Source organism: Capra hircus, chromosome 25 (genome assembly GCF_001704415.2).
Source record: "Capra hircus breed San Clemente chromosome 25, ASM170441v1, whole genome shotgun sequence".
Lineage (NCBI taxonomy): Eukaryota > Metazoa > Chordata > Mammalia > Artiodactyla > Bovidae > Capra > Capra hircus.
The window spans coordinates 11,364,990-11,384,702 of record NC_030832.1 but is presented as its reverse complement, the minus strand read 5'-3'; the positions used below and the strand labels follow the sequence as shown (position 1 = coordinate 11,384,702).

General features: G+C 46.2%; 1 protein-coding gene across 1 annotated transcript in view; it reads left to right on the top strand.

The window, feature by feature from the left end:
* The window catches only part of CPPED1 (calcineurin like phosphoesterase domain containing 1), a 131,980-nt gene that overhangs the window by 14,708 nt on the left and 97,559 nt on the right, over positions 1-19,713 (top strand). The window contains exon 2 of the mRNA XM_005697514.3: positions 12,209-12,427. Within this exon, the coding sequence (XP_005697571.1) occupies positions 12,209-12,427 (219 nt within the window). The remainder of the gene's footprint in view (positions 1-12,208; positions 12,428-19,713) is intronic.

Here is a 19,713-nt window from a genome sequence, read left to right as displayed (position 1 = left end):
CTGTTGGGACATTTGGTTTGTTAAACCAGAAAGAGTCCCAAAGTGGGGAAGATCATTTTGCTACTGTTGTGTGTGTATGTTTTTTTTTTTAAACCACTAAAATGAGATTAGTCCCCAGGGAAGATGAGAGGTATCACTGAAGACATTTAGATTGTGATTCACAGTGCCGATCGCTGCTGTGAGGAGCTACAAAAATTTCATTTCGTTGGCATTTGCTCTTTAGCCAGAAAGCTTCCAGGCAGCTGTACAGCTACCCATGTTTGCCATTTCATAACCAAAGCAGTATCCTCAGTATGTGACGGAAAAGATATTAAGACAAAAGTATGCGCACACACACACATATGCACACCATCAGATATTTTCTGAGCCCTGCTATGTGCTCTGGGGAACAAAGAAATGGGTAAGATTTTGAGGATTCTTCTAGGACAGAGGTAGGAGTTACCATGAGTAATAGTCATGGTTATAGAAGCTCATACTTGACGACTTACACTGTGCCAAGTCTGCGTGTTTCACATACATATATTAACTCGGTAACTCAGCAACGCTTATAAACTACATGAGTTACTCTTTCTTTGTTGTTGTTTAGTTGGTAAGTTGTGCCCGACTCTTTGCGACCCCATGGACTGTAGCCTGCCAAGCTCCTCTGTCCATGGGATTCTCCAGGCAAGAGCACTGAAGTGGGTTGCCATTTAGTTCTCTAGGGGATCTTCCTGAATCAGATCGAACCTGTGTCTCCTGCGTGGCAGGTGAATTCTTTACCTCTGAGCCACCTGGGAAGCCCTATTCTTCCTTTACCGATAAGGAAACTGAGGCCCTGAGAGGTTAGGCACTTGCATCATGTCACAGAGTTGGTAAAGGGGGGAAATGGGACTTAATTCTGCCACTCAAGCCTCTGAGTCTGGGCTGTGCTGGGACCAGGTTAGGGCTTTGGGAGATGAAATCCCAAAGTGGTCCAAGGTCTTGAAGCCCTTCCACAAGCCCACATGTCTGGGTATGATGGGTCTTATCTTCTGCCCTATATTCACATTTGCCCCTTGTCTCGGGGTCTGGTTTTTGCTGTGTGCTGTGCCTGGGGCGCATCCCCCTGTCCCCCGCCTGACTCTGTCTCATCCTCAGATCTCATCTTCCATGTTGCCTCGCTGTTCCATGCAGTGCAGAGCTCTCCCACCCACCACTTACTCCATCCGTGTTCACCCTGCTTGCTTCTGCAGTCCCAAGGAGCACAGTGTGTGGTGAGCTTGGTGGCTGACCTGCTCCTTGTCTGTCTCACCACCGTTCTGTGAGGTCTTTAGGAATGGGACCTGCAGCCTTGTCCACCGTTGAATCCAGGTGACGTGCGGGGCACCTGTCCTCAGAACAGACTAGCTGAATGAGGGGAGGGGGCAGAGCTGCATCCACTTGCAGGGGAGGGGAGTCAGCGTGTGAGCTGGGCCCGGAGGGACAGATGGCATCCCAGCAGGAAGAGCTGGTAGAAAGGAGCGCAGCCCCTGGAGGAAGGGGCAGGAAGGCACTGCGTTTGAGGAGCTGATACGGATCCACGTGGTGGGAGCCTTCGGCATGTCTTGTGCAGGGCTCTTCGGTCTCAGCCTCGACAGGGGCTGGATCCTTCTTTTTGTGGGGCTGCCCTTGAAATGTGGGATGTTCAGCACCATCCCTGGCCGCTGTCCACTGGATGCCAGAAGCACCATCCCCCTCCCAGTGTGACGGATGGAAATCATCCCTGGTTTAGAGCCACTGGTCTAATGGGAACAGTAATCAGTGCAGCTGGAAGAGTTTCAGGCAGCGTTTTAGCTCCAGGTGCCAGCAGGAGCGAGGATCCACTGACATCTTCATTTATCCTTTCACCAAATGTTTACTGAATGCCTCCCACCTGCCAGGAACCATGCGACACATGCCGACAGTATGCTGGAAAGGGAAAGCAAATGTGGACCGTCTCTCATGGAGATTGGAAGGCGGTGGCCCTTTAGCGAGGGAGTGTGGTGATCAGGGTGAGCATTTTAGGCAGAGTCTGGTGGTGGGGACTGGCTGAGGTGGCACAGAGCGAGGAGTCCTGCACAGAGCTGTCGTGGTGGAGCTGTCCCCCGGGTGGGAAGGATGGAGACCTGACCTGCAGTGGTGGCACTGTCAGTTAATGCTGAGTTTATTTTCTTTCTAGTCCCCTGGAGAGATGTGGTGCCTGTAGTCCCAATTTATGTATTATTTTGAGTCAGTTAACAGGAGTCACAGCATTGAATTCTTAAATATTCTGATAATGCAGTGATGTGTTATACTGATAGGAACCTTGTGGATCAGACCGCCCACTCTCAGACTTTTTCTTTTTTTATAATTTTTCAGTTTTGACCATGCTGGGTCTGCATTGCTGCGAGGGCTCTCCTCTAGTTGCAGCTAGTGGGGGCGACTCTGTAGAGGCGGTGTGTGGGCCGTGCTTTGCAGCGGCTGCTCTCGGGGTAGCGCACAGGCTTAGTGGCTCTGCGCCGTGTGGAATCTTCCCTTAACCAGGGATGGAAACTGTGACCCCTGCCTTGGCAGACAGATTCTCAACCACTGGACCACCAGGGAAGCCCAAGCTCTCAGGTTTTTTAACAACTGTCTTGTGATTTTAACTCTGTCTTCCAAAAGTCACACTACATTTAGAATATGAGACTTTCATTTATAAAAAGAAAATTCAGGGGACTTCCCTGGTGGTCCAGTGGCTAAGACTCCACACTCCCAGTGCAGGGGGCCTGGGTTCAATCCCTGGTCATGGGACTAGATCCCACATCCTGCAACTGAGAGTTCACATGTCACAAATAAAAGACCCTGCGTGCCACCACTAAGAGCAGCCAGATAAACAAATGGAAAAAATAAAGTAAATTCAGAAAGCTATCTGTCATACTGTAGTCCATCTTTAATTATTTGGGGTTGCCTATAAAATAGCAGGCTTAACACACTGTGAAAACAAATTATTAGAATATCAGGTATTAGTGACGTGACTGATTCCTGTAGGCCTTTTCCTAGTTGGATGATTCATTTGCTTTTGGGGGGTGCGTTTATTATGGTTACTAATTGATTAACTGGTAAGAATGAAAAGATCAATAAAATTTCTAATTCTTGGTATGTATATTAAAAGGACAGCTTTCATTAACAGTTGACAAGTATGCCCCCAAAGTGTAATAAAAATGAGAGGAAATATATTGGCAGAGACAAATCCAAGAAGACATTTGGTTTGTGACACTGATGTGCAAAATGTAAAGAAGGATTGCGTTTTGAATACCTGTCTTTTAGTCAGGATACTGGCGCATAAACAGAATCTCATAGAAAGGAAGGATTCTTGGTAGGGAATTGTGTGAATTTTAAAAGGTGTTTAAGATTCTTTGTGTAGAGCCTCTTTGCACTTAATAACGCTCAAGGGAGACTTGCAGGCCTTTCCTGACCATGCTTTAGTATCACCCAGAATCAGTTTTATCCCTTGATTTTGGAAAAAAAAAAAAAAAAGCCTCTATTAGCAGAAATTTGTAATTGGCCAAATATTGTTACTCTGTATACGATGGATGAATCAGGTCTGATGGATTAACCAGGTTTCTCTCTAAGGTGTGTTTATCCTTTAAGAAGTATTTTTAAATCAGTTTTAAAATTTGATGTAGGCTCTGGTAACATTCTAAATTATGGCAGTTTATCTTGGTAGCTTGGAGCTTGTCTGTTTCTGGCTTGTCATTTGAGCAGAGCTCAGCACTCCTAGCCGGATGAGTAATTTCACCATTGCGATCACCTGCACTGAAGTGAAGGCTCTGTGGCATAATCGGTCTGGTTCTGCCCCTCACCCTCTGTTAGTCTCGAGCAGGTTATTTACCCTTGACCTCGTGAGCCTCCTCTTCTGTACCTCTAAGCAAAATGAAAGGGTACCATAGATAAGGGCTTCTCATCCCACATGGCTTCAGGGACCAGGTGGTGAATGGGGCCAGGTGTGGACTGTGGTGAATTCCAGAGCATTTACCCCAGTAAAGGGGCAGTTACTATTCTTAGTCCCTGCCATTCATTGGCACAGCCCATTTGGGCCTGTTGTGGCCAGATTTTCCATGAGAATCCAGGAAGCCAGGTATATGTATGAAACTCATGCGCTTAAACTATTGGCAACAAATTCAGAATTTTATAAACACTACATGGGCCAAACAGAACACATCTGCTAGGCAGATCACTTCCAGAGACCTGGAGTGTGTTATCTCCAGGGGAGATTACCAGTTAACATCCTACGGAAGAAAGAAGTCCTGGGCCCCAGCCTGTCGCCCTGAATCAGCCCTCTGCTGTTGGCAGAGTCTGTGTGCTTCGCAGCTTCCTGGGGAAGAGCTCTGGGCCTTGCCAGCACTGGCTTTGTGTACTGCCTTCTAATTCACCAAGATGTGCCATTTAAAGGAAACTCTTTGGAGACAAAAACGTCTTTATGGAGGTGGGCAGCTTGCAGGCAGCCCAGGGAACACTGCATCTTTTTCATGCATGGCGCTCTCCTCTCCAGGCCAGCCCGGAGATTCTGAACCATAGAAGCCACTGCTCGTAAACTGTGTGACCTTGAACTTGAGCCACGATTAAGCTCTCTAGACAGGCCTCAGTATTCCCCACTTGGTTAAATGAGAAGGATGCTTGAAGTAACTCCCTTAAGAATCCCTCCAGCACAACCTCCAGTTCTTTAGGGGGGAAAGATGGGCTTGTAGGAGATAAGCCTTCAGCCTTCATAGGATGTTGTTGTTTTAGTCACTGAGTTGTGTCAGACTCTTTTGTGACCCCACGGACTGTAGCCCGCCAGGATCCTCTGTCCTTGGGATTTCCCAGGCAAGAATACTGGAGTGGGTTGCCATTTCCTCCTCCAGGGGATCTTCCTGACCCAGGGATCGAACCCGAGTCTCCAGTGGCTCCTGCACTGGAGGCAGATTCTTTACCACTGAGGCACCTGGGAAGCCCTTGTCATATAGCAGTAGGTAGCTAATCTCCTATCTCTTTGAATTTGTTTAAAAAATTAATATTGAGCAGACTTCCCTGGTGGTCCAGTAGCTAAGACTCTGCTCCCAAGGCAGGGGGCCTGGGTTCAATCCCTGATCAGGGAACCAGACCCCACATGTGGCAGCTAAAGATCTCAAGTGCTGCTGTGAAAATTGAAGGTGTCGCATGTCACAGCTAAGACCTGGCACAGCCAAATAAATAAGCATAAGTATTTAAAAAGTTAATATTGAAAAAATTAAATTCACTGTAGACATTCATGTGTGTGTGCTGAGTCCCCTAAGTCATGTCTGACTTTTTGTGACCCCATGGATCCCTGCTAGGCTCCTCTGTCCATGGGATTCTCCGGGCAAAAATACTGGAGTGGGTTGCTGTGCTCTCCTCCAGGGGATCTTCCTGACCCAGGGATTGAACCCACGTCTCTTAAGCCTCCTGCGTTGATAGAAGGTTCTTTACCTCTAGCGCCACCTGGGAAGTGTGTAGACATTCATAGCAGATATAAGTGTTTTAGTTAAATGAATGTATGCGTTACTGTATAGGCAATATTCAGAGGTTTGTGTCAAATGTTTCAAAAGATTACAGCCTTGTTTTGGTACCATCAGGGTCAGAAATGAGATCTTAACCAACTCATTTTATTCTTTAATCCATTCATTCTAAAGTACTTAGTTTATCTCAAAGTTACCATAGTCATTAATTAGAGTTCCCAGCTGCATACTTGTATCAAATTTGGGCAAAGAAAGTACCCTGTCTGTTGTGCTTTTAAAAACACACATTTGTGCAGCACACACACAGTTTTAACGGGTGTTTTCATTGTCTGCATTGGCGTCGTGTGAAAGTCTGAAGTGTCAGATCTCACTAATTAGTAATGAATTCCCCAATTAAGTTCTTATCTTGAATCTTGGAATTCTCATAAGTAAGTAAGTAAGTAAAGTCACTCAGTTGTGTCCGACTCTTTGCAACCCCATGGACTGTAGCCTACCAGGCTCCTCTGTTCATGGGAGTTTCCAGGCAAGAGTACTGGAGTGGGTTGCCATTTCCTTCTCCAGGGGATCTTCCCAACCCAGGGATCAAAGCCGGGTCTCCAGGATTGCAGACAGACGCTTTACTGTCTAAGCCACCACGGAAGCCCGGAATTCTTATAAGGAATGTTGAATTGGTTTTGAAAGGTGATTTAAAGGAAGATAGTAATAGATAAGATGGAGAAATGTTTAGGACCAAATACCTGAGCTGGTATAAGATGGCATCACCAACTCAACGGACATGAATTTGAGCAAACTCCAGGAGATAGTGGTGGACAGAGGAGCCTGGAGTGCTGCAGTCCATGGGGTCACAGTTGACATGACTTAGCGAGTGAACGAGAACAACCTGAACTGGACATCAGAAGGAATAGGAAAATATGCAACAAAACCCGTAACCACTAACAGCAACAACAAAATCCCTCCAAGACCTTATTTCAATTTAGGGAAACTATTTCTTTCTGTTGGATCTAAAACACATTCAAGCGGTTCCTTGGTTAGTTGCACGGGAGTGCTTTTCACAGTTGGATCTGCATAAAATTACCTGGGGGTTGTTAAAGCGCAGATTCTAGGTCTGGGGTGGCAGGCTTTCCCACGAGCTCCGGGGGATGGTGATGTTGCTGGTCCGTGGACCAGGCCTTGAGGACTGAGGCAGAGGCTCAGCCCCGCCCCCTGTGCCCAAGCACAGCATGCATCTCCTAGCTGCTCTCTGCTCATCCTCACCTTCTCCCTCAGTCTCCGCTTCCAGGTATTTCTGCTCCTTCGTTTGGGTTGTCAGGCGTTTACCAGGCTGTCTCACACTTAGGCTCTTTCGGACTAGGAAAAATTTTTTTTAATGAAGTTTTTATTTATTTATTTATGTTGGGCCTTTGGTGCTGCACGTGGGCTTTCTCTAGTTGCAGTGAACCGGCTTCTCATTGTGGAGGTTTTCTCTTGTTGCAGAGCATGTTTAGGCCCTTTCGGACTAGGAAAATTTTAAAAAATGAAGTGTGTGTGTGTGTGTTTTTAATTATATTGCTTTGCTTTGGGCCTTTGGTGCTGCACGTGGGCTTTCTCTAGTTGCAGTGAACCCGGCTCCTCACTGTGGAGGTTTCTCTTGTTGGCTCTGGGACGCACGGGCTTCAGCAGTGGTGGCACTTGGGCTTAGTTGCCTCAAGGCCGGGGGGATCTTCCTGGACCAGGGGTCGAACTCCTGTCTCCTGCATTGGCAGGTGGATTCTTAACAACTGGAACACCAGGAAAGCCTCCCATAAGCGTTTTTTAAATGCCCCGATTGTGTATCAGGGAGCTTTAGGGATAGACCTCACTGTATCCAGACTTCGTCGGTTTCAGCTGGCAGAACAGTGCTTTCCAGGATTCTAAAGAGAGAAGCTGGTCTGTTCTGGGTGTGTGTGGGGTTGGGGGGCAGACATTTGCTCTGCCCTGGAAGGGAGGTGTTGTAAGCTTTCCCAGCCTCTTGTAGGTGTCAGTCAACTAATACCTGAGCCCTGTCCTGGGGGTAACTCTTGACTTTGGTGAAATAGCTTAATGCAGATGTTAAGAATTCGCTTTCCTAATATAAAATCTGCCCTTCTGTGGGGGCAGGGAAGGTATAAGTGTACAAAAGATTCCTCCATCTAGTACTGAGCCTTACTAGCCTCAAGTATCTTTAATTCAGCTTTGATTAAAATCGAGACCAAAGACCACACAGACTTCTGTGGCAGGAACTTTAAGAGGCTCCAGGTGCTTCTGGGAACGCAGAGCCCTGAATCAACAGATTGCCTTTATTAGAAGGATAAGGTAGATGGAACAGTGACATGTGAGCTGTCCTTTATTTTAGACCAAATCTGTTTATTTTGCGCCTTGTCATCATAAATTTGAGATTCTAAGCTTTTACTAACTAAACGAGTAATAATGAAAGATTTAATACCTCCAAAGACTACTGACTTTCCAGGACTATGACTATTTGTCATAGAAAACCATGTTTGTTAAAATGTTACCGTAGAAAACTGTTTATAAATTTTATCTGTTGTAGCAGATTGATTTATGCCCCAACCTTCAGATGACGATCTTCCTCCTCCCTGTTTAATTTATCCAGTTTAAACCGCTTTGCAAACTGCTTCAGAAACAGGAAAAGCAGTGAAAAGCATTCATCAGCACAAAAAGGTTACTATTTAAGTAAAATGAATGAACAGTGCCAACAATGAACTTTAAAACACAAGTCAGAATCTCAGTTTTTTTCACGACATCAACCTTCAGCTTGTGAAGAAGTGTTGCTGACTCCTTCCTGGCCCTCTATATCTGGTCTATGTAACAGATATTTTTTAAATTGGTTTTATTATTTTTCTTATTGGCTGCACTGGGTCTTCGTTTCTGCTCTCAGGCCTTCTCTAGATACGGCGAGTGGGTGCTTTCTCTAGTTGTGGTGCACAGACTTCTCACTGTGGTGGCTTCTCTGGTTGCAGAGCTCTAGGGTGCACGGGCTTCAGGAGTTGCAGCACGTGGGCTCTGCAGTTCCGGTTCCCAGACTGCAGCTCAGGCTCAATAGTTGTGGCAGACGGGCTCAGTTGCTCTGTGGCATGTGGGGTCTTCCTGGACCAGGGACCCCCTACCCTGGCAGGTGGATTCCTAACCACTGGATCACCAGGGAAGTCCTGATGTGTGTTAACAAGTCACCCCAGGAGCTTGGCAGTTTGAGGCAACTAAGTAACATTATCTCCCATTTCCCATCAGAAATCTGGGTGCAGCCTAGCCGTGTCCTTCTGCTGCAGGGTCTCAGGAGGGCTCTGTCAGGTGTCACCTGGGGTGTGGGCTCATCCAGAAGCTCGCCAGGGCGAATCCTCTTCCAGGGGCACCACGTGTCCGTGGCGAGTTTCCGTTCCTTTCAGGTTGCTGCGTGGGGAGGGCTCCGGTCTTCACAGGGTGTTGGCCAGAGGCCTCCCTCAGTCCCTTGCCACATTTGGGCTACTCATCTTGGAGCCTTTTGCCTTCAGGACATGTGCTCCAAGAGAGAGTGAGGGAAAGCAAGCAAGATGGAAGTCGGGGCCGTTTGTTTTGTTTTTGCTTAATCTCGCTCCTTTTCAGAACCACTGCATTGAGGTGTGAAGACATGTGAAAAGCTGTACATATTCAGTGTGTCCAGCTCCGAGAGTTGGGGGATAACTTTACACCCGTGAAACCATCACTCCCAGAGACATCTATCATAAACGTGCATCTCCTCCTGAAGTTTCTTCCTGCCCACTTTATTTTGTTGTTTTTGTTATTATGTGTGTGTGATGATAACACTTAAGATCTACCTTATTAGCAAATTTTAAGTCTCCAGTACAGTTTTGCTAGCTGTAGGCACCCTCCTGTATAGAAGATAGAACTTATTCATCTTCCATGACTGAAACTTTGTTGTTGTTTGGTCACTAAGTCATGTCTGTGTCTTTGCGACCCCATGAACTGCAGCACTCCAGGCTTCCTGTCTTTCACTATCTCCTGGAGTTTGCTCAAACTCATGGCCACTGAGTCAGAGACGCTGCCCCCTTCTCGTGTTGCCTTCAGTCTTTCCCCAGCATCGGGGTCTTTTCCAGTGAATCAGCTCTTTGCATCAGGTGGCCAAAGTATTGGAGCTTATCTCCCTGTTTTCCTCACCCCCAGCCCCTGGAAACCACCATCCTGCTTTCTGCTTCTATGAATTTGACTATTTTGGATTCCACATACAAGTGAGATCATGCAGTGTTTGTCCTTCTGTGTCTGGCTTCTTGCATTTAGCTTAGTGTCTCCAGGTCCGTCTATATTGTCCCAAATGGCAGGGTTTCCTTTCTAAGGGCTGAATAATATTCCCCTGTGTGTCACCACCACATTTTCTTTGTCCGTTTGTCCATCGAGGAGCATTTAGGTTATTTTCATAGCATACCCCAGGATATGCATCCAATCTCTGGAGGCTCATCCCATAACTGTATTCTGCTTATTAGAGGCAAGTCGCTAAGCAGGTCCAGGTCCAGGCTGCAGTCAAGGGGAGGAGATCGCACAGGATGTGAATATCAGGACTCAGGGGTCTTTGGGAGCATTCTGGATTCATTCTGCCACGAGTAGTAAGGCTCAATGAATGTGAGTCAAATTTGTGGTAGTGCTGAGCTGCTATCCTTGGCAATGGGATGCATGCAACAGGATTTCATAGTCCTTGTTCAGACTTGAGTTCAGGTTGGTGGTGATTTGACTGAACAGCTAGGATTCTGAGCTGTAGGTCAGGAACCAGCAGATTAGCACACATATACAATTTGTTCTGGCAAGTATGTGTAGGTAATTTTGTTTGTTTACATGCTTGTCTTCTTAAGCTCTGGAAAAGAAGGAAGAAAAGGGAGGGAGACCTAAAGCCTGAGATCCACTCTTGAGATGATAGTAAGCTAGGCAAGGTGGGTTGGGAGGGTGACCGTGGGCTTTTAAAAGCTTGTGTGCGACATCTGGATCTCAGCTTAAATGACACCACTTCTTGGTGCATCCAATTTAAATTAGCCATTGTGTGCCGTGCTAAGTCAATTCAGTCGTGTCCAACTCTTTGCGACCCTGTGAACTGTAGCCTGCCAGGCTCCTCTGTCCATGGGATTTTCCAGGCAAGAATGCTGGAGTGGGTTGCCATGCCCTTCCCTAGGGGATCTTCCCAACCCAGGGATCAAACTCTCATCTCTTACATCTCCTGCATTGGCAGGTGGATTCTTTGCCACTTGCGCCACCTTCCCCCTTAATCCTCTGCAGAACCCTTGGCACCCTCCGGCTGCCCTCTCCGTGTAAGTCCTTATTTGCTGCTGCTTCCCTGGTGGCTCAGAGGTTAAAGTGTCTGCCTGCAATGCAGGAGACCTGGGTTCGATCCCAGGAAGATTGCAAAGAGTCGGACACGACTGAGCGACTTCACTTCACTCCTCATGAGAACTAAGCTCAAGAGAGCCAGGACCTCACCTATCTAGGTCCTCTCATGTGTCGTCAGCACGTCACACAGGGCCTGGCAAACAATGGGCTTTCAGTAAATGTCGAGTAAATGGGTGAGATGAACACAGAGATGTGAAATGATGCCAGGGGGCTTTCTGGAAATTCTAGTATCCTCTTGACTTCCAGAGCAAATGCCATTTATGCAGCTCACCTGCAAAATACAGTCATTTGTTCAAAAGAAGAAGACAGTCTCAAGGTCACAGGGTAGTTCTGTCCCTGCAGCTGATGGCTGGTGGCCGTCAAGCAGGCCGTGTCACCTCTCTGGGCTGAGGATCAAATCTAGGCTGATGAGTGAGTAAATGTGTTCAGGCTGCTCTGTCCCCAGAGCCCATGTGGGCAGAGGAGGCCACATGTTTTCAACATTGGTCTGCCACGTGTGATTTTGTTTGAAGGAAGGGTTCTGTGGCCAAAGAGAAGTTTGAAACCACAGTTTGAAATCTCTGTGCCCACCGATGGGCATTCTAGCTCTGCAAATGCAGACACTGCTGGCAGATTAGAATAGAGGCCTGTGGCCCCCAAGGCTGTGGCAAAACCAGTAGGCAGGGCAGTCTGATAACTTACCTTCAGGTGATATAAGTGCTTTCCAAGAACATAAAGAATGAAAGATTCTGGTTCCCCCACCCTGACCCACAGCCTCACACCTCACCTATGCCCACATCACGCTGCCTTGGAAATGTTAGCGTCTTTTTTTTTCCCCCCACATTGACTAAGATTTCATTTTTGGCACTGCCTTTCCAACCAGATAGCCAGAGCTTCTGAACTCCAAGTTTTGTAATTAAATTTCTGTCACATCCCTTGAAACAGTGCAAATTGTGCCATTAAGCCTGGTGTAAAAGATTTGACAGCACTTCACCTAGTCATTTAAACATAATACTTCTGGCAACTTTCAATTTGCAGTATTTTAAATTGTAATTAAAAAACTATTGAACATTAATATGCTCTATACAGCATGCCGTGATACCTCTGTGCTTCATCTTGGCCATCTAGTTGTTAAAGAAACAGCTTGGTTGCGTGACTGTTAATAGCCCACGTGGTGTGTGTTTTTTTTTTTTTTTTCTCCCAGCTTTTGGGAATCACCAGGTCCCAGGCATAATTAGTATAAATCAAAATCCTCTAGCTGATGACAGGAAAATGGTATGTTTGAACAGCAGCTTATTAAAATGACCTACTTAATTTAAGAAAAATATTGTATCTACTCGCACAATAACCTGGATGCTTTCCCTGACAGATTTTATAACGTTTCTTCTCTCCTTTTCTTTCTTTTTCTTTTTAAGAAAAGGAAAGGGAATGGAAGGGCCCGTTCTACTTCATCCAAGGTGCAGACCCCCAGTTTGGACTGATGAAGGCCTGGGCCACTGGGGACTGTGACAACGGTGGTGATGAGTGGGAACAGGAGATCCTTCTGGCTGAGCAAGCAGTCCAGGCCATCAACAAACTGAACCCCAAGCCCAAATTCTTTGTTCTGTGCGGGGACCTCGTCCACGCCATGCCAGGTAAGACTCGGGCTGTCGCTGAGATCTTATCTCCTTCCCTTAAAAAAAAAAGATCTCTCTTAAAAGACATCTCTGCTCAGTGACGGCTCATTCCTTTCTCTTCACAATGATTGCAGGATCGTCAAACGTCAGAAAATACACACTCATTTTAGTTTTAGAATATGGCAAGGTTAATCACGGTAATAAGGCAGAGCCACGGTCCTGATTATCTGTGCTTCCTATGAAAAATGGGACAGATTCCCACGTGTCACCTTTCTTCACTTACAGGAGACAGACTCGAATTGCTTTCGGATCCCACATCCATAAACATAATCTTCTCCTTTCGTTTCCCTCCTTCTTATCCTTTTACTTCTCCGGTCTTTGTTCCTGCTTTTTCAGTGTCAGATGACAAGCTAACTTGGACTGGATTAATTTTTATTTTTTTAAGTTTGTGTTACCTTGCACATGTGCTAAGTTGCTTCCATCGTGTCCAACTCTTTGCAGCGCTATAGACTGAGGCCTACCAGGCTCCTCTGTCCATGGGATTCTCCAGGCAAGAATACTGGAGTGGGTTGCCTCGCCCTTCTCCAGGGGATTGTTACTTTCTGGTACTGTGAAGTCCGGGGGCAAATTTGGACTTCAGGAATGGCTGGATCCAGGGGCTCAGAAGTTGCCGTCAGGACTCCATCTCTTCCTCGCTCAGCCCTGCTTTCCTCTGAGTTGAATTCAATCTCCTGCAGGCACTCTCTAGGTAGTGGTTCCTGAAGCTCTAGATTTATGTCCTTGTAACTGAAACCACAACAGAAAGAAAGTGCCTTGTTCCTGATGGCCCAGTCAAAGTTCCAGACCAGTGTCCATCCAGCTCACACAGCTCCATGAAGCCAGGGTATGGCAACAGCTCCATGGCAGCCAAGTGGTCAGAACAGGATGGTTCCCCTCAAGAAAAAGTGAGATACTAGGAATATGAACACAACAGATGCCTTCTAGAACTCTCCTCCTTTTTAAATTTCCCTTTCCTACTCTGACATCATTCTCTCCAGGCAAGGAGAAAACCCAGTGAGCATGTATAAATAAGCAAGCGGAAACCACCCCTGCTCGTCTGGGAGGCAGAGCAGGCCCACCTCTGATCACTCTCATCTTTGTCCTGGTCTCTGCTTACTGAGCAGAGTGGACCCAAAGACCATTGCAGAAAATGCTGCGGCTGCTGTGGGTGTTTGTTTTTGGCTAATGTTACCTTGTAAACCCAGACTCTTTGAGTCCTGCTATGATTTATTTATTTATTATTATTATTATTTTCTTTTTGGTCACCGCATGCAGCATGTGGGATCTTATTTCCCTGGCCAGGGATTAAACTTGTGCCACCTGCAGTGAAAGCACAGAGTCGTAACCACTGGACCTCCAGGGAAGTCCCCAAGTCTTGCTGTGATGTCTAGTGCCTTTAGAAGCTGAGGTCGTCAAAAGAAAGCCCGGGGGCATTCATTCCTCCCCACCAGGGCTCTCTTGTCCGGCAGCCTACCTATCCAGAGCAATCCAGGGTGAACGTGCGAGGCTGGAAGAGAGGCTGCCCAGAATCGCTCTCCCTGAAGTCCAGGGAGTGTGGCCAGCAGGGAGAACCCCCACACCTTCCCACATTCTCCATTGGCTCATGTTTTACACAAAGTCATGATTATGGACGTTCTCGTGTCCTTGACTCCCCCTGGAAGACCCAGTGATGTCACCCCTGGAGAAGCAGCCTGTCCTCTTTGTTGTTGTTGTTTAGTTGCTAAGTTGTGTCCAACTCTTTGCAGCCCCATGAACTATAATGCGCCAGACTCCTCTGTCCTCCACTATCTCCCAGAGTTTGCTCAAACTCATGTCCGTTGAGTTGGTGATGCTATCCTACCATCTCTCACTCTATTGCCCCCTTCTTTTGCCTTCAATTTTTCCCAGCATCAGGGTCTTTTCCAATGATTCAGCTATTCACATCAGGTGGCCAAAGGATGGGAAAAGCTTCAGCTTCAGCATCAGTCCTTCCAATGAATATTCAGGACTGACTTCCTTTAGGATTGACTGGTTGGATCTCCTTGCAGTCCACAGGACTCTCAAGAGTCTTCTCCAACACCGCAGTTCAAACACATCTATTCTTCAGCACTCAGCCTTCCTTGCGGGCCAACTCTCACATCCATACATGACTACTGGAAAAACCATAGCTTTGACCATACAGACCTCTGTCGAGGGTGGTGTCTTTGCGTTTTAATATGCTGTCTAGGTTTGTCCTAGCTTTCTTTCTGAGGAGCAAGCGTCTTTTAATTTCATGGCTACAGTCACTAGGTGGAAAAGGGGGAAGACAAGATGCTGGATCAAGGCATGCATTAGGGCTCCTGTGGCCACGTCTGTGGAGATGTCAGCTCCACATCTGCCCCTGCTGCACTGGGGACACTTGGCCAGACCCCTTGCCTTATTATTTTTAAACTTTATTTCAGTTGTTGCTTTTGGCTGCGCTGGGTCTTCGTTGCTGCAGGCTTTCTCTGCTTGCCCTGAGCGGGGACTAATCTCTAGTTACAGTGTGCAGGTTTCTCTTTTTGCAGAGCATGGGCTCTAGGCACGCAGGCTCAGGAGTTGTAGCACACGGGCTTTGTTGTCCTGAGGCATGTGGGATCTTCCCAGACCAGGGGTCAAATCTGTGTGCCCTGTGTTGGCAGGAGGATTCTTAACCACTGGACCTCCAGGGAAGTCCCCTGCTCACCTCCTTAGGGCCTCAGTTTCTGAATCCAGAACTCACTGATGGCGGTTAAAATCTAAAACCTTAACAGTCTGGGGCAACCCAGCACAGGGCAGAGACTCTATACCTCCATGCATGTGAGCATCTCAGCAGCTTGGTACAGAAATGAGTTCTCAGGATGGTGCTGAGTTTTGTAGAGAGGTAAAACTCTTAGCTGCCAATGAACTTGACCACCCTTGGTGACTCTTGGCTGAGGGTTCCCCTGTGCTGAGATCGTTCAGGTCCAAAGTGACCACAGAGCACCACAGTTTCAAAAGGAATTAGAAATCACAGCAGGACTCAAGAGTCTTAGTTTACAAGGTAAATGCCACTTCCAAATGGCCTGATTTGCTGTCAGCTGGTTTGTCTAGACCCGTTTGGCCCGATATATAGTGTAGCATCAGCTCAAGCTCTCAGTCCGGACCACACAGTGAGTCAACTTCTGCTTTTATTGGACACTTGAAACAGATTCCAAATTTACTGCTTTTCTGTCCAGTGGTTTGTTTTTTTTTTTTTCCTTTGAAAATAGAATATTATGAGACTCACTTGGATTATATAACATGTTCTTGTGGATGTTTACTGACTTTTCTGAATTATGTTAATGTATTCAGTCTTTTCAAAATAAGGTTTAAAACAAAAGCATTCTATGTGATTACATTGCTTCTTAAATAAAGTATACTGAACATAAGTAAATGTAAAGATAGAATTTTTATGGTCAACCCTACCAGTTGGTCAGAAGACCTCGAAAATATAAACTGGCAAACTTCTGAGAACTGGTTTTATATTCAGTGTGACCCGAGGAGAATTCGTGTCTGTTTTGAAGATTTGGACTATTCTGTGGAATTGTAACTGAGCCAGTGAAAGGACTGTAACTCTTCTGAATATTGTGGTCTGAGGCTTAAACAGAATGTTTTTGAAACTCATTACCATTTTTTTGCATTTAATTGCATTTTTTAATATGCAGTTGGTGGCTCCCCCCTCATTTAGCTCGTACACAGGGGCAGACACTAGAAAAGTAATTATTTGCTTTGACCGCTTAGCACCATTGTTAATTATCAAATGCATATATTAATAGGCAAATAAAATCAGAGAACACACTTTTAATTCTACCATAAATATTATCTTGGGCCAAGTAGTTTTAAGTTCAAGTCAGAGGAAAAAAAACTTTACAAGTAATGTTTTTTCTAATGGAAGTCCTAATGTTTTTTCATTCTAAATATCCATCATAATATCCATTCATCTGCAAACATTTATTGTCTGCAAACTAAGTGCCAGTTTATAGCACTAGACACTGTGGATGCAATAGTTAGAAATGAGAGACCAGCCCTTCCAAAGAGCTTGGAGTCTAGCAAGGAAAGTGCAAAACCCAGGATGATTAAGAGGTACTATTAGTGCCAAGACCTGCAGGAAAAAGCCTAGGAAATGCAGGACGAAGCCTATTTAGTTTTGAAACATGTTTTCATTCTGCTGGCCTCTTTTAGGTTATCTTGGTATTTTTCTTATTTTATAAAGCTTCTCTGTGGGATAAACCACATTAGAAGTAGCAAATGAAGACCTGTACCAATATTGAGACCATTGATTTTTCAGTGCTTCACTCTTGAGCCCAGGGTGACTTTCTTTGGCCCTCCTGACGTGGAGGCATCGACCTGCTGATGTAGTCCCCAGGGGCCTTGTTAGGTTTCAGCAGTTACTGTGAGAAGCCGACAAATGGGGTTGTGATGATACCGTTAGAGCTCAGGAGACCCCCTCCAGCCTTTGGAACCACTTGTTATTAACACACGTGTCTGTCCCTGTTTGGTAACAAGGGCTCTAACCAAAGAAACAGATAATGGGGAGGAATTCTTCCCTCAGTACAGAGTCTCCTTGAAGAGTTCTTTGTTTACTGACCTTCACTGGGGCAACCGTTACATGATGTCATTTGGGCAGCTGTTACATGATATCTCTCCAGTCGATTCAGACTCCGAAGTCCTGTTACATTTTTATGTAATGAGGCAAGGCTGTGTTGTTATTGTTGTTGTTCAGCTACTCAGTCACATCTGACTCTTTGCCACCCCATGGACTGCAGCACGCCAGGCTTCCCTGTCCTTCAGCATCTCCCGGAGTTTGCTCAAACACATGCCCATTGAGTCGGTGATGCCATCTGACTGTTTCGTCTTCTGTCGTTCCCTTCTCCTCCTGCTTTCAATCTTTCTCAGCATCAGGGTGTTTTCTAATGAGTTGGGTCTTCACATCATGTGGCCAAAGTATTAAAGCTTTGACTTCAGCATCAGTCCTACCAGTGAATATTCAGGACTGATTTCCTTTAGGATGGACTGGTTTCATCCCATTGAAGTTCAGGTGACTCCAAAGAGTCTTCTCCAATACCACAGATCGAAAGCATCAATTCTTCGGTGCTCAGGTTTGTTTATGGTCCAACTCTCACATCCGTACATGACTACTGGAAAAACCATTGCTTTGCCTGTACAGACCTTTGCTGGAAAAGTCATGTCTCTGCTTTTTGATACGCTGTCTAGGTTTATCATAGCTTTTCTTCCAAGGAACAAGTGTCTTTTAATATAGTGGCTGCAGTCACCATCTGCAGTGATTTTGGAGCCCAAGAAAATAAAGTCTGTCACTGTTTTCATTGTTTCCCCATCTATTTGCCATGAAGTGTTGGGACCGGATGCCCTGATCTCTGTTTTTTGAATGTTGAGTTTTATGCCAGCTTTTTCGCTGTTATCTTTCAGCCTGCCTTAGCATTAGTTTAATAAGTGCTTTACTAGTTTCCCAGGTGGCTCAGTGGTAAAGAATCCACCTGCCAATGCAAGAGATGCAGGAGACCCAGGTTTGAGACCCAGGTGTAATCCCTGGGTTGAGACGATTCCCTGGAGAAGAAAATGGCACTCCACTCTATTACTCTTGCCTGGGAAATCCCATGGACAGAAGAGCCTGGCGGGGCTACAGTCCATGAGGTCACAAAGAGTCAGATGCAACTGAGCATGCACAGCACGCTCTGCCTGGTATTGCTGTTTTAAAGTGTGAAAAACTAGATTTGGGGACTTCTGTGGCAGTCCAGTGTTTAGGGCTCTGCTCTTCCAATGCAGGGGGCACTGATTCAGTCCCTGGTTGAGGAAGTAGGATCCTACATGTCACACAGCCAAAAAAAAAAAAATCCCAAACAAACAAAAAACAACTCTAGTTTTCAAATCAGCCCTGGCCCAAAGCATTTTATACAAGTACATGTGAACTTGCAGTGTTGATCTTTCGGAATTTATAGATAAAGCAACCTTTCATCACTAGAAGCAGAAGGCTCTTTCTTCCCTCCAGTTTAATGTCCTTTTCCAAGTTCACCTCGGCACACCCATTGCACAGTGGCCACATTTTATTTTCAAAGTTAAAAGTGTTCCCAGGCAACTTATATTTGAAGTTGGGCAACCATTCCTGTTGGGACCAGAGTGACTGAATATGAAAATGAAATTGAATTTGGAAATGATTCTGACGAATTGAAAGAGAGGGTCCATGCACAAAGATGATGTATGCTACAGGTAACTGCAGAATAATCCACTTAGGTGGAAAAGTCGTCACTTCAAGGTAGAGAAAACTGGGTTTCTGCAGATACGGCTGTGAAAGGCTGGAGAGTTAAAGGGACCAGCGGCGTGGTGATTAGGAGTGGAAGACACTGTGCGAGTGAGCAGCAGAACTGCTGACACGTGGAATTGTGTTTTCCCACGAGAGCTGGCAGATTCGATTTCATCTGGTTTGGTAGCCCCTCACCTTAATTTAGGGGCTTTCCTGGTGGTTTAGGTGGTAAAGAATCCGCCTGCAATGCAGGAGACCTGGGTTTGATCCCTGGGTTGGGAAGATCCCCTGGAGAAGGGAATGCCAACCCACTCCAGTATTCTTGCCTGGAGACTCCCATGGACAGAGGAGCCTGGCGGGCTACAGTCCATGAGGTTGCAAAGAGTCAGATATGACTGAGCAACTAACACACACACACACACCATCTTAAATTAGATGTGAAGGGCTGGGCCAAGGTCCAGATACAAGTAGCTCTGGCCACATGACCGTCAAGATTCCTTCCCCACTGCAGATCTCTGATTCCATGATGAATGGGTGGAACTGGGAGATACAGCAAGATGGAATGCTTTGGCGTGCTTGGCATCAGGCAGAGAATAAGCCATTTGTCCTCTGGTCGTTCACACTGTCCAGGAAGGCTGGTGTTCATTTTTCCCCAGCTGGGCGGGCACAAACACGTGAATGTAACTCTGGTACAAGACAGACTGTGATAAGTAAAGCTTTAGAGGCACGCTTTGGAAAACCAAAGCCAGGATTAAGGCTGTGGCTGGCAAAAGGCTTTATCGCCTCCTTCCAACCTCTACAATTCACCTTCCCCCAAGCTGAGTTCTTTGTTCCTAAAGGGCAGCAGATTTTTTATCTAACACCAACGCTGTGGGTATGCGAAGGGTGTGAATCGAATGAACGGAGGTCAAGTGAATTACTGTGTTTCCCAGAGTCCTTAGCAAGTGGCTGGCACATGGTAGGTACCAGATACCAGTTTCTGGATTAGATGACTAATCAGTTCACTTAT